We start from the raw sequence: 12,809 nt of genomic DNA, 5'->3' as shown, positions 1-12,809 counted from the left end.
AAAATATCTTATAATATCCTTTTGCCCCTGTTTTTTATTAGGCCTTTGGTTTGTAAGAGCATTTTAAATATTAGAGAAAATTATCCCTTCTTTTATGTTATGAGATACAAGCTTTTTTTTTTTTTTTTTTTTTACCAGATTGTCATTTGTCTTTGCTTATTCTATCTAGTTTTGGCCATGTGAAAATGGTTTTCATGTAGTTGAATTTAATATTTTTCAACTATATTTTCTTTTATGGACTCTGGGCTTTATATCATAGTTTAAAAGTTCTTTCCTACTGAGAGGTTATAAAAAAATATAGCCATTTTTTTCCAGGTACTTTTATGATTTTATTTTTTACATTTGTAGATCTGGGTCATTTGGAGTTATTCTGGTAAGGTATTTGTATATTTATTTATGGAGACATAATAACTCTATGATGTTGAATATTCCTCATGTACCATCATTATTACTTATATTGCTAATAGTTATTATCAAGAACTTTATATGTATTGATTCTTTATTTCTTTATTTAAATGGTGAGAGTTCCTTCTTTTTTAAAAAAATATATTTTATTGATTTTTTATAGAGAGGAAGGGAAAAGGATAGAGAGTTAGAAACATCGATGAGAGAGAAACATCAATCAGCTGCCTCCTGCACACTCCCCACTGGGGATGTGCCCGCAACCAAGGTACATGCCCTTGACCAGAATCGAACCTGGGACCCTTGAGTCCGCAGGCCGACGCTCTATCCACTGAGCCAAACCGGTTAGGGCATGTATTGATTCTTTAATACTATGAGATAATTATAGGATTACCTATGTGGTAATCAACTTGCCTATGAGGTAAGTACAGCTGTTATCCCCATTTTACATACAGATGAAGAAACTGAGGTAGAGTCTATCCTTTTTCTTTTTTTTTACAAGTTTCAACTTATTTTCTAAATCATCTTGAATCTCCCTCTTCTCCGAGTTTTACTTGTGAGTAAGACAGATGCAGCTTTTTCCTTTCAGAGCATAGTATCTGAGATGTTTGGAGTGGGATTAGACGAGAAGTACAAAATGGCAATTTCAGAAAATTAAGTGATAAGATGAGGAAGTACAGGCATTGAAGAAACTGGAAATAGAAACTTGTGTGTGTGTGTGTGGGGGGGGGTGCTGCAGAGTAGGCTTCTTGGAAAAAGTAACATCTAAGCTAATTAGACCCCATCTAGGACCTGAGGATAAGTTTTTGTTTTGTTTTTTAGTTTAATATTAAGGAAACTGCTTAATCCTTGTGCCTTAAATAGAATTATTCTAAACTCCTTAGAATGTGGCATCTGGTTCTTTTTTTCCCCCCCTTCTTCCTCAAGGGAAGGGAAAGAAGTTAATAATTTCTGAGGTTCTGAGACTTGTCTAGATGTTTAACCTTTAATTTAATTTTCATAAGAATCTCAGGATTGGCTGGCTTAAACAACAGATTTATTTTCTCACAGTTCTGGAGGCTGGGATCAAGGTCAAGGTAGATTTGATTCCTGTGAGGACTCTCTTTCTGGCTTGCAAATGACTGCCTTCTTGTTTTGTGCTCTCGTGGTATAGAAAGGGAGTAAACTCTGTTGCTTCTTCTTATAAGGGCACTAATCCCATCATGAGGACCCCACCTTTATGACCTCATCTAACCCTCATTATCTCCTAAAGGCCTCATCTTGAAATATTATCACTTTGGAGGATAGGGTTTCAAGATATGGATTTGGGGGGGAACACAATTCAGCTTATAGAGATTAAATAACTTGCCCAAGTTTATACAGCTGCTAAAAAGAAAGCCAGAGATTCAAACCCAGGTTTGTCTGTGTTCAACTCTCTCTGTTCTACCACACCGTAGTAGCTTGCATCATGTTTTATCTGTAGTAGGCACTCAGAATATTTGTTGACTTGCTGACCTTTAGATCTATATAATCTAAAATCCCACTGAAAGGATTTTAGTGAAAGAATGGGTGAGGTGGGTCCATATAATTAAAACCAGCAGTCATTCCTATGGCATTTCCATGGTCCATACCTTGATAAAAAGTAACCATGTTTTTGCTTGATCAGTAATAATTAAAAATAAGCAAATGGTCATTTCTGCTCTGTAAGCAAGAGAGCAGAGCCGTGGCTGTGTCTATACAAGGTCTTCTATCTACTGCTTTCCAAAAGATTTATATTTCCCTAGAGGCCCAGTGCACAGATTCGTGCACCAGTGGGGTCCCTCCGCCTGGCCCGCACCCTCTCACAATCTGGGACCTCTTGGGGAATGTCGGACTGCCGGTTTCGGCCCAATCCCCACAGGCTCAGGCCTGAGGGGATTGGGCTAAAACTGGCAGTCCGGCATCCCCTGAGGGATATAGCAGTGTGAGAAGTGGCTGGCGGCAGGAGAGGAGCCCAAGTAGGGGCCAGGCACTGCTCCAGCTCGTCCCGGCCATGCTGCACCGGCTGCTGCCACCACTCAGTAGCTCTGCCGGAGGCGGGAGAGGCTCACACTACTGCAGCTGCGCTCGCCAGCTGTGAGCCTGGCTTCTGGCTGAGCGGCACTCCCACTCCTGCGTTGAGCATCTGCCCCCTGGTGGTCAGTGTATGTCATAGTGACTGGTCAACCAGTCGTTTGGTCGTTCGGTCGCTTAGGCTTTTATATATATAGATTAAATTATTTTAAACTGCAGGAGAATCAACCAGCTAGTGGCATAGATCAGCTATTTAAGCAACCAAATACACCAATTCACTTCCTTTTCAGTCCATTGCTTTTCATTTTATAGATATGATCTGAATCATAATAGGTGCAGGAATCTTTGTGTCACAGTTTTTCACATATCTATATATATAAAAAGCTAAGTGACCAACTGTCCATCTGACCGTCCGACTGATGAACCAGCCAGTACATATGACGCCCACTGGCAATTTAAAAATAAATGTTGACTCATGCATGCATGATACATATAAAGCTCTCACTGGTGCCAATTGCACACGTGTTTTAATTTTATAATACTATATTATATATACTATTTTGACATGTAATTTTTTTCACTAACGTAATTACTGCACGAATCTTTCTTCTAATTAATTTCCTTTCAATGTGCACAAATCCATGCACTGAGCCACTAGTTTAACAATAAAAGTCTGTGTGTTTGTATATGTTTGTATACACACATACACACACATACACCTTTTTTGAGGAAAGAGGAATAGAAGGACTCAGAAGGGAGATATAGATGGATAGATAGATAGATAGATAGATAGATAGAAAGATGAACAGATAATCTCCCTATAGATAGATATCTCTATATACAGGGTGTCCCCAAAAATGTATACACACTTTTGTCTGATAGCTCAATTGATGTTTCTTTATTTTCAGATTTAACCCATTGGAATTAATAATTATTCAAAGTGTGTGTACATTTTTTTGATACCGTATAGATATGTATGTGTGTTATAGCAACGTTTTGCTATTGAAGAAACAAATAATAGGTCTTTATAAATAGGACCATTTTTTAAAAATAGCTTTATTTATTTTAATATCCTAAGCATGCCTACAACACAGTAGATGTTCAATAAATAATGTATTAATTGAACTGAATTCACAGTATGTGGGAAGTTCATATGTTTTGTATTTTATAGTTATTACCTGGGTTTCATTGGTTTTCACAGTGATGACATACACATTCAAGAAATAGAGCTTGAAGGAAAGGAGCCTGAAAAATGAATCTTACACTGACATAGAATTCTATGATTTAAAAATCAGTGATATGTGTTTCATTATCAAACTTAACTAGTCACTTGGGTTTCAGATAACAATACAAACTTTGTGAAGACATTGGCTACATCTTTTACCTGTGTGACTGATGCCTAGTGCAGTACCTGCAGCATCATAGCTCTCAGTAAATGGATGAATGAAAACAAGTCTTTGGTACTCTTCTCTATTGGTGACTTAACTTACACATGTCTACCTAAAGCAATGAAATGGATAAGTTCAGTTGCATTAACTTTACTTATTTAATAAATAGGTTATATTGAGTTTTATGCTGATAAAAATAAATTAATATTCAGTATTGTTGTCTATTTGTTGTATAGTTTCCAACACTCCAAATCTTAAGAACTCTCCGCTTTCTTAAATTTTGTCTTATATTTGGATATTTTATTTGTATTTGCATGTTCACAATCAATCAAAGAGTGACTAGTATTTGTTAAAACACTTGACCAATTTGGAAAGCAAACCTGTGTTGTGTGTCCAATGAAATTACTTCTTTCTTGGCCAAATTTATATTCTGCGTTACACCTATTCCCTACCCCGTGGCCAGAGTGTTGTTGAATAAGCCATTTGATGGATTTAAATCAAATCTTGTGTTTTAAGATTTCATCATCCAAACATCCTGGAGTTGGCCGCATATTTTACAGAGAGTGAGAAGTTCTGCCTGGTTTATCCATTCATGAGAAACGGATCACTTTTTGACAGATTACAGTGCGTAGTAAGTCATTTCCGTTACTCTTCTTGCTACTCCAATTCCCTGTCGCCCCTGGGAGCTGCTGATACCTTTGATGAGAGCTGGGAGCCCAGTGTGCATGCTCACATGAGGGGACAACCTACACTGGGTTTCCCAAGGAGGCAGAGGACTTCTCCGTGAATTAATTTCTTGCTCTTAGAAGACGGCATAAACACCTGAGTTACTACGTGCTGTGCAACATGGTGGCCAAAGGATTTGCTAGGTCCTTACTCCTTATTGATTCTACATCTCAAATGAGTTTACATCAATTACTCTTACTTCTCAGATCATTTTTCATTTATATAACATTACCAAGGTACCATTCAATACACATAAACATAAAAATGGTACAGACTCCTTAAAGTGAAGGAGGTTGAACAAACGTCATGATTTCTCATAAGGTGTTGTTTGAAATATGCTTAAAAATTGATTCCAAAAAAAAAAAATTGATTCCAATAAGATAGGTTTCAGTTAAGATAAGAATAAAATCAGATTATTTTCCATTATCCACAGTATTATGCCACAGATAATTTTAAAATCTTATTTAATGAACTGTTAAACATAATTACCTTATTACCCATAATTTGATTAAACTAATATTAACATTAATAGTTATCTCACTAGCTACAAAGGCCTAGAACAGCTATTGGAAGTAGAGGAAAGCCTTTCTTGAATTAAAAATCCATTACTGTAAGCCCAGCTTCTGTTCAGGCAATCTTCTATGTAATGAATACATGTCTGGCTTTTACTCCGAAAGTGCAACTAGAGCAACTACTCTTGTCTTTTTAGGGGAACACAGCCCCACTCTCTTGGCACATTCGAATCAGTGTATTAATCGGAACAGCCAAAGCCATTCAGTACCTGCACAACATGGTCCCGTGCTCGGTCATCTGTGGCAGTATTTCAAGGTAAGTTCTCCCAGAGCTTTAGGTTCTACCTGCAAGCCCCTTTCACCCGGTGAGTCAGACTTCACACTATTTTCCGCCTGTAGTTTCCCTGGCATGTACATGTACGTTAAAAATGCTCATCTAAGTATTTAAAACCTTACCTTTTTATTAATGAAAGCACATCTACCAAATTTAAAAAAACTACATTTATGTTGCCAAAGGGAGAGTTTATATTATCTTGGGGAATTATTAGTGAATAATATAGGATAGACAGTTTTGTGTATTTTATTAATTATACCTGATAGCAAACTGTGAACTGAACCTGTATTAATCTGACTTACAAGAAAAACAAACAAACCTCCCCCCACCACCACCCAGGTTAAAGGAAAGGTTAAGTGACTGACTTATAGGGGGTCGTAGCAAGGTAACAGTAAAATTCTTTGGCAATTAAAATTCTTTGTCGAGTCTCCAGTGTCTTGCTCTTTCTACTGAGCCTGCTGCCTCGTAGCCATATATATTCATCTGTGACAAGCCGAGCAGCAACTCCCGTGTTCATTTGTGAGACATGAGAAACTTAGAAGCAACAGCTTCCATTAGTAGACATAGGAATCGTTCAGAGAGTAGATAGCCTGTGGCAAACCTCTCTGTGAATTTTTCCTATGTGCCCTTTACCTTGAACTTGTCCAAAAGTACCCAAACACGCCTCTACTGAAGAGCAGGGAAGACTGGATTTAAAAGGCTGCTGCCTTTTCTGAACCATCTCCTAGGATCTTAGGAAAAGCTTTTCGTGTGCTTTTGAGTTGACAGAAGAGGGACTGATTGCCCACTTCTTTGTTTTGCTGGTGAAATGAACTCCATATGAAAAGACTAGATTTTCATTTAGTCCCGGAGAAGTGGGGGATCCACACAGAGATGTCTGCTCCTGTTGCAATGTGGTGATTCATCAGCTGCTAGTGGCCCCATAAATCAGTATAAAATTAGTGCACCCTCATGGCACCTGGGACATAGATGGACGTCCAGTGGAGGTCTCAGAGGCCGGTGGTGTCAGCCACTGCGGTTAGTTCCTAAAGGCTGTGGTGGGTACCCCTAACCTAAAACAGTCCTCTTTCACACAGCTCTTGACCAGCTCTGCCCAGCAGGTGCTCAAATATGTTTTAACTGAGTAAATAAATAAATATCTGGAATTTTGCTGTACATATCCTTTCCTTGGTTTAAACTTGAAATGAGCATGAGCATATTTTCAATCCCGAGCAGTAGTACATGAATTTAATTAATTTTCCTTTTGTGTGACTAAGTTGATCAAATCCTCTCCTGAAAACGCAGCTTGATACGGAAGAGGGGTGAGAAGAGAGAGAATGTCAAGGTTTGGGTACTTGATGGGAGAAGGGGACGGGGAAGGTCACCAACCGGAGCAAAGGGAACATGGGGTGGAGGGATGCACATCCAGGCTCCGCCGGGTCACAAGGTTTTCCACAGCTGGCACACACTAGGTGAGGAGATTTGGAGGTGTCCCTCCAGCATCTTGCTCCTGGTTTCTGGGTAGAGATATGATTTCAACCGGTGTGCCGTGAGAACTTTCAAAATACGCAATACCTGAAATGCCTGACTATTTTGTCAGGGGCACCGATCTTGTTTCCCTTAGATTGTCAAATAAAAAATTAACAGCAGCTAAAACAATAATAGCTGTCCAGTGTGAATGAATCAAAATTATACCTATTATTTTTGTCAGATCAGCAAAAAATATAAGACCCTTTTAGTAATTTAGTAGCAGAATTTTAGTAATAAGTTTATGTGTGCCACGAGATGAAAAAGATGGAGAATCGCTGGGCTAGAGCACAGACTGTGGGCCCTGGTTTCTGCTTTCCCATTCATGTTTAGTGTCTTCAGGCAGCTTCCCAGGAAACAGGCTCAGAGGCAGAGGTTTGCCTGCAGGAGATTTTGAGGGGTGTGCTCTCAGGAACAACAAATGTCAGGGAGGGAAGGAGGAAGGCAGAATTGGGCGGTTGGAAACGCTGAGCTGGAATATTGTCCTAGAGGCCTTGGCTGATTCTATGGGATAGCTGAAGTTGGGGTGACCCTTCAAAAATATCCTAAAGTGAGGCAAGGCGCTCAGGTTTTTGTACCTCTTCATCTGACTGGCTCTGAGAAGGGCTGTAACTTGGCTGAGGCAGCTCCCTTCTTCCAGGGACAGATCCCAGGTTGGGTTTAGCTGTGAGCCATCAGCCACTCCTCCCCGATGGGAAATGGGAAGCGAGTGCCTCCCTGGGTCCTGAAGGAGAGATCTGGGCCACACCGCTGCAGCCACCACAGTTAGGCATGGAGATTGGACTGGATGCTGCTCTGCAAAATGTGACCAAATTATTCTTCTTTCTCATGTGCTTTCCTTCCCACCCCTTTCCATCCTTTCCTCTTAGTTCAGCAGAAGCTGACTTTCTACTTACACTGTGATTCTGAGCAATTTGCTTAACTTATCTAAGCCTTAGTTTCTTCCTCTGCAAAATGAGAATAAAAGAATAACAGCTTCGCCCTGGTGGGGTGACTAGGTGGATGGAGTATCGTCCTGTACACCAAAAGGTTTTGGGTTCAATTCCTTGTCAGGGCACATACTTAGGTTTTGGGTTTGATCCCCAGTTGGGGTGCATATGGGAGGCAGCCCATGGATGTTTATCTCTCTCATCAATATTTCTCTCTCCCTCCCTTCCTCTCTCTCCAAAATCAATAAACATATTCTCAGGTGAGGACTGAAAAAAACAAACGACTCTTAAAAAAAAGAATAAAAACTTCCATCTTAGAGTAATATGACAAAGTATATTGGTGCTTGGCAAAGCATATACTCATCAAATGGTAGTTCCTGTTACAATTGGTCAAGAAGTGGTGGAAATAACAGTGGAGGAGGCTAAGATCTGATGGCTAATCATTCCTTTTACTTCTCTTTTACTTACTGTCTTAACTCATTCGGAATGCTATAACCAAAATACTATGAAGTGGGTGACTTATAAACAACACACACCTATTTCTCACAGTTCTGAAGGCGTGGAAGTCCAAGGCAGGCCTGCTCTTTGTCTGTGAGGGCCCACTTTCTGTTCATAGACAACCATCTTTCCCCTGTGTCTTCACGTGGCTAAAGGGACAAGGGGTCTCTCTGGGGCCTCTCTATAAGGCACTACTCCCTTTCATGTGGGCTCTATCCTCACACTAATCACCTCCAAAGACCTACCTCCTAATACAGTGATGGTGAACCTTTTGAGCTTGGTGTGTCAACATTTTGAAAAACCTGGAGAACCAAGAGGGTGGCATAGGTAAACACCGGAGATTGCTGCCTCGCACAGCCACTTCAAAAATACAACTAAAAGACGGAACGGACATCACCCAGAACCACAGGAAGGCTGGCTGAGGGGAAATTCTTCAACTAGAAGGAAAGAGAACAGCATACCGAGACTCAGAGGAGGCGCAGTGCGAAAAATACAAAGGTGAGGAAGCGCACACGGAGCGGGCTGGCGGCTGAGGGCGCGATTGTCTGTTTCAATCAGGAGGGAGTCTCAGGCTCTGAGCTCCAGTTCTGGGTGAGTCTCTAGGGACCCAGACTCAAACGGGAGAAGCGGGACTGTCTGACATCAGTCAGAACTCGAGGGCAGCTTTCTCTCCGAGGTTTGCAGCAGTTGCTGGGACTCTGAGAGGCAGAACCTCTGGGGACGGGACTGAGAGCAGCCATAACTGCTCACTCCGCCCGCCCTGTTGATCCCGTGTGACCCACCCTGCCCAAGCCCTGCACAAAGGCATTTGCCGGATAGCCTCAGGCAAAGGCTAGATTAGCACCTCCCCAGAGGACGGAAGTTCTCCCACTGTAGACACAGCTGATTCTCACAGCCAGTTGGCCTGGAGGTCAAATTCCCCCAAGTATTACCTACAACAATCAAGGTTAACTACAACAAGACTGCGCACAAAGACCACTAGGGGGTGCACCAAGAAAGCATAAAAAACGTGGAGACAAAGAAACAGGACAAAATTGTCAATGGAGGATATAGAGTTCAGAACCACACTTTTAAGGTCTTTCAATAATTTTCTAGAAACTGCCGATAAACTTAATGAGATCTACGAGAAATCTAATGAGCCCCTCGATGTTGTGATAAAGAACCAACTAGAAATTAAGCATACACTGACTGAAATAAAGAATACTATACAGACTCCCAACAGCAAACCAGAGGAGTGCAAGAATCAAGTCAAAGATTTGAAATGCGAAGAAGCAAAAAACACCCAACCGGAAAAGCAAAATGAAAAAAGAATCCAAAAATACAAAGATAGTGTAAGGAGCCTCTGGGACAGCTTCAAGCGTACCAACATCAGAATTATAGGGGTGCCAGAAGATGAGAGAGAGCAAGATATTGAAAACCTATTTGAAGAAATAATGACAGAAAACTTCCCCTACCTGATGAAAGAAATAGACTTACAAGTCCAGGAAGCACAGAGAACCCCAAACAAAAGGAATCCAAAGAGGACCACACCAAGACACATCATAATTAAAATGCCAAGAGCAAAAGACAAAGAGAGAATCTTAAAAGCAGCAAGAGAAAGACAGTCAGCTACCTACAAGGGAATACCCATACGACTGTCAGCTGATTTCTCAACAGAAACTTTGCAGGCCAGAAGGGAGTGGCAAGAAATATTCAAAGTGATGAATGCCAAGAACCTACAACCAAGATTACTTTATCCAGCAAAGCTATCATTCAGAATTGAAGGTCAGATAAACAGCTTCACAGATAAGGAAAAGCTAAAGGAGTTCATCACCACCAAACCAGTATTATATGAAATGCTAAAAGGTATCCTTTAAGAAGAGGAAGAAGAAGAAAAAGGTAAAGATACAAATTATGAACAACAAATACACATCTATCAACAAGTGAATCCGGTTGGGTGTTTTTTGCTTCTTCATATTTCAAATTGTTGACTTGATTCTTGTGATACTCTAGTCTGCTGTCAGGATTCTGTATAATATTCTTTATTTCAGTCAGTGTATGCTTAATTTCTAATTGATCCTTTATCACAACCTCGAGGGTCTCATTAGATTTCTTGTAGGTCTCATTAAGTTTATCAGCAGTTTCTAGAAAATTCTTGAAAAACCTTAAAAGTGTGGTTTTGAACTCTATATCCAGTAGTTTGCTTTCCTCCATTTCTGTCATTTGTGTCCTGTTTCTTTGTCTCTGCATTTTGTATGCTTCCCTGTGTTGATAAAGTGGTTTTCTGTGCTAAGTGTCCTCTAGGGCCCAGTGGTTCAGTCTCCCCAATTACCTGAGAAGGACACTCTTGATGCACCCCCTTGTGGTCTTTGTGCACAGTCTTGTTGTAGTTAAGCCTTGATTGTTGTAGGTATCACTGGGAGGAACTGACCTCCAGGCCAATTGGCTGTGAGAATCAGCTGTGTCTGCACTGGGAGAACTCCTGTGCTGGAGACACCCCTCCAAGGCAAGACTTGCTTCAATGGGGCTTTGGTGCTCACTGAGTCTTCCCCCTGAGTGTGTCCTTTATGGTTCCACGGAGCTGCAAACTGGATGGTCCCCCTCTGACCTCTGGGTACACTGGCTCCTGGATCTCTAGGGAGGTGCTAATCTAGCCTCTGCCTTAGGCTATCCAGCAAAAGCCTCCCTGCAGGGCTTGGGCAGGGCGGGTCCCACGTGATTAACAGGGCGGGGCTAGCAGGTATGGCTGCTCTCAGAGGCTCCACTTCTCAGTGTCTTGGCACTTGCTGCTAGCCCCTCCAAGAGAAAGCTGCCCTCGAGTTCTGACCGATGCCAGACAGTCCCGCTTCTCCCGTATGAGTCTGGGTCCCCAGAGACTCGCCCAGAACTGGAGCTCAGAGCCTGAGACTCCCTCCCGATTAAAAACGACAACCGCGCCCTCAGCCGCCAGCCCGCTCCGCATGCGCCTCCGCACCTTAGTATTTTACTTCCACACCGCGCCTCCTCTGAGTCTCAGTATGCTTTTCTCTTTCCTTCTAGTTGTAGAATTTCCACTCAGCCAGCCTTCCTGTGGTTCTGGATGATGTCCATTCCGTCTTTTAGCTTTATTTTTGAAGTGGTTGTTTGAGGCAGCAAACTCCGTTGTTTACCTATGCCGCCATCTTGGTTTTTCCTCTCTCTCTTTTTTTTTTTTAATATATTTTATTGATTTTTTACAGAGAGGAAGGGAGAGAGATAGAGAGTTAGAAACATCGATGAGAGAGAAACATCGATCAGCTGCCTCCTGCACATCTCCCACTGGGGATGTGCCTGCAACCCAGGTACATGCCCTTGACCGGAATCGAACCTGGGACCTTTCAGTCTGCAGGCCGACGCTCTATCCACTGAGCCAAACCGGTTTTGGCCTCTCTATTTTTTTAAAAAGTCACTTCTGTGTTAACTTTTTGAACATTTAAAAAAATTACATTCATTTTAATTCACAAATATTCATGGAACATCTGTGTGCAGAGCATTGTATTAGACCATGATGACCATAGTCTTGTCTTGAAGGTTCAGCCTGGTGATCAGAGAGATAACACAATCACAGAAAGTATACAGGGCACCACTAACTATGCCCAATGCATGGCTGGTCTGAGAATGCTCTTCTTCTAATTTGGTAGTTCTAACCCAAGTCTTTGAGGAGATAGGTCATGGCAGTGGATTAGTTGAAAGAAAAGAAGAGACTATTCCTGGTGGAGGTGATAATACGTTCAAGGGGACAGAGTAAAGAATTGCCAACCATATAATGAAAGCAAGACAAATTGATTGATTGGAGAGGAAAGGATGAGGTTGGAATAAGGAAAGATAAGACTGGAGAGGGGTGAGGAATGTGGTTGGGTTGGATAGAGCCTTGAGGTCTAACTGGTCTGAGGACCTAGATTTGATAAGCAGGGCTCTCTCAAGGGACTCCGAGGCTTCTCTGGGGTGTAAGGGGCAAGAGAACGGTTCTGGAATCAGCAGTAGATACCACAATTTTAAAGGAGGCCACTTATTCCAGGCCACTTATTCTCAGTACCTGTTTGGATGTGCTGAATATAAAATCATGCAAGGAACACACTAGATGAGCGCTCGATGAGTAATGGAGATGCAGAGTATGGAACGATATCTCATCAGAGACAGGGAGAATTTCATGGGACAGGCAGAGTTTAAACTGGAAACGCAACTAGCAACATATTTTATTGTTTTAGTTGGTGAAGGGGCTGCCAATGATTGCTGCCTTTTGGGTTTTTCAAAGGGCTCAAAGCCTCAACATAATCATCTGTAGACTATGCCCACCCAGGTGTGTCAGGGTGTGGAGTTGTGTTATATGGGCACTTACTGAGAACTGGTTTCACAATTGTTCATCAGTGTGTTCCTCTCTGCCTCTTTCACAGACACTGAACTCTTGACTTTCTGCTAAGCCTGCCAGCGAAGATGTTAATTAGCAGATTTCTCCCTTCCTTCGGTGATGCACACACCTGTTCTC

The 12,809-nt window shown here is 41.6% G+C and overlaps 1 protein-coding gene across 6 annotated transcripts in view; it reads left to right on the top strand.

Moving 5' to 3' along the window:
- The window catches only part of IRAK3 (interleukin 1 receptor associated kinase 3), a 63,025-nt gene that overhangs the window by 35,382 nt on the left and 14,834 nt on the right, over window positions 1-12,809 (top strand). For 4 of the 6 annotated variants that reach the window (XM_036300320.1, XM_036300319.1, XM_036300321.1 and 1 more), the window contains 2 exons: window positions 4,338-4,452; window positions 5,257-5,375. The exons of the other annotated variants lie outside the window; for them this stretch is intronic. In XM_036300320.1, the coding sequence (XP_036156213.1) occupies window positions 4,338-4,452; window positions 5,257-5,375 (234 nt within the window). The remainder of the gene's footprint in view (window positions 1-4,337; window positions 4,453-5,256; window positions 5,376-12,809) is intronic. 6 annotated transcript variants of the gene reach the window in all.

The sequence above is a fragment of the Myotis myotis genome, unplaced genomic scaffold (assembly GCF_014108235.1).
Source record: "Myotis myotis isolate mMyoMyo1 unplaced genomic scaffold, mMyoMyo1.p scaffold_m19_p_3, whole genome shotgun sequence".
In the NCBI taxonomy this organism is placed as follows: domain Eukaryota; kingdom Metazoa; phylum Chordata; class Mammalia; order Chiroptera; family Vespertilionidae; genus Myotis; species Myotis myotis.
Note: the sequence above shows the minus strand (reverse complement) of the source record. Positions and strands in the feature narration are given on the sequence as shown.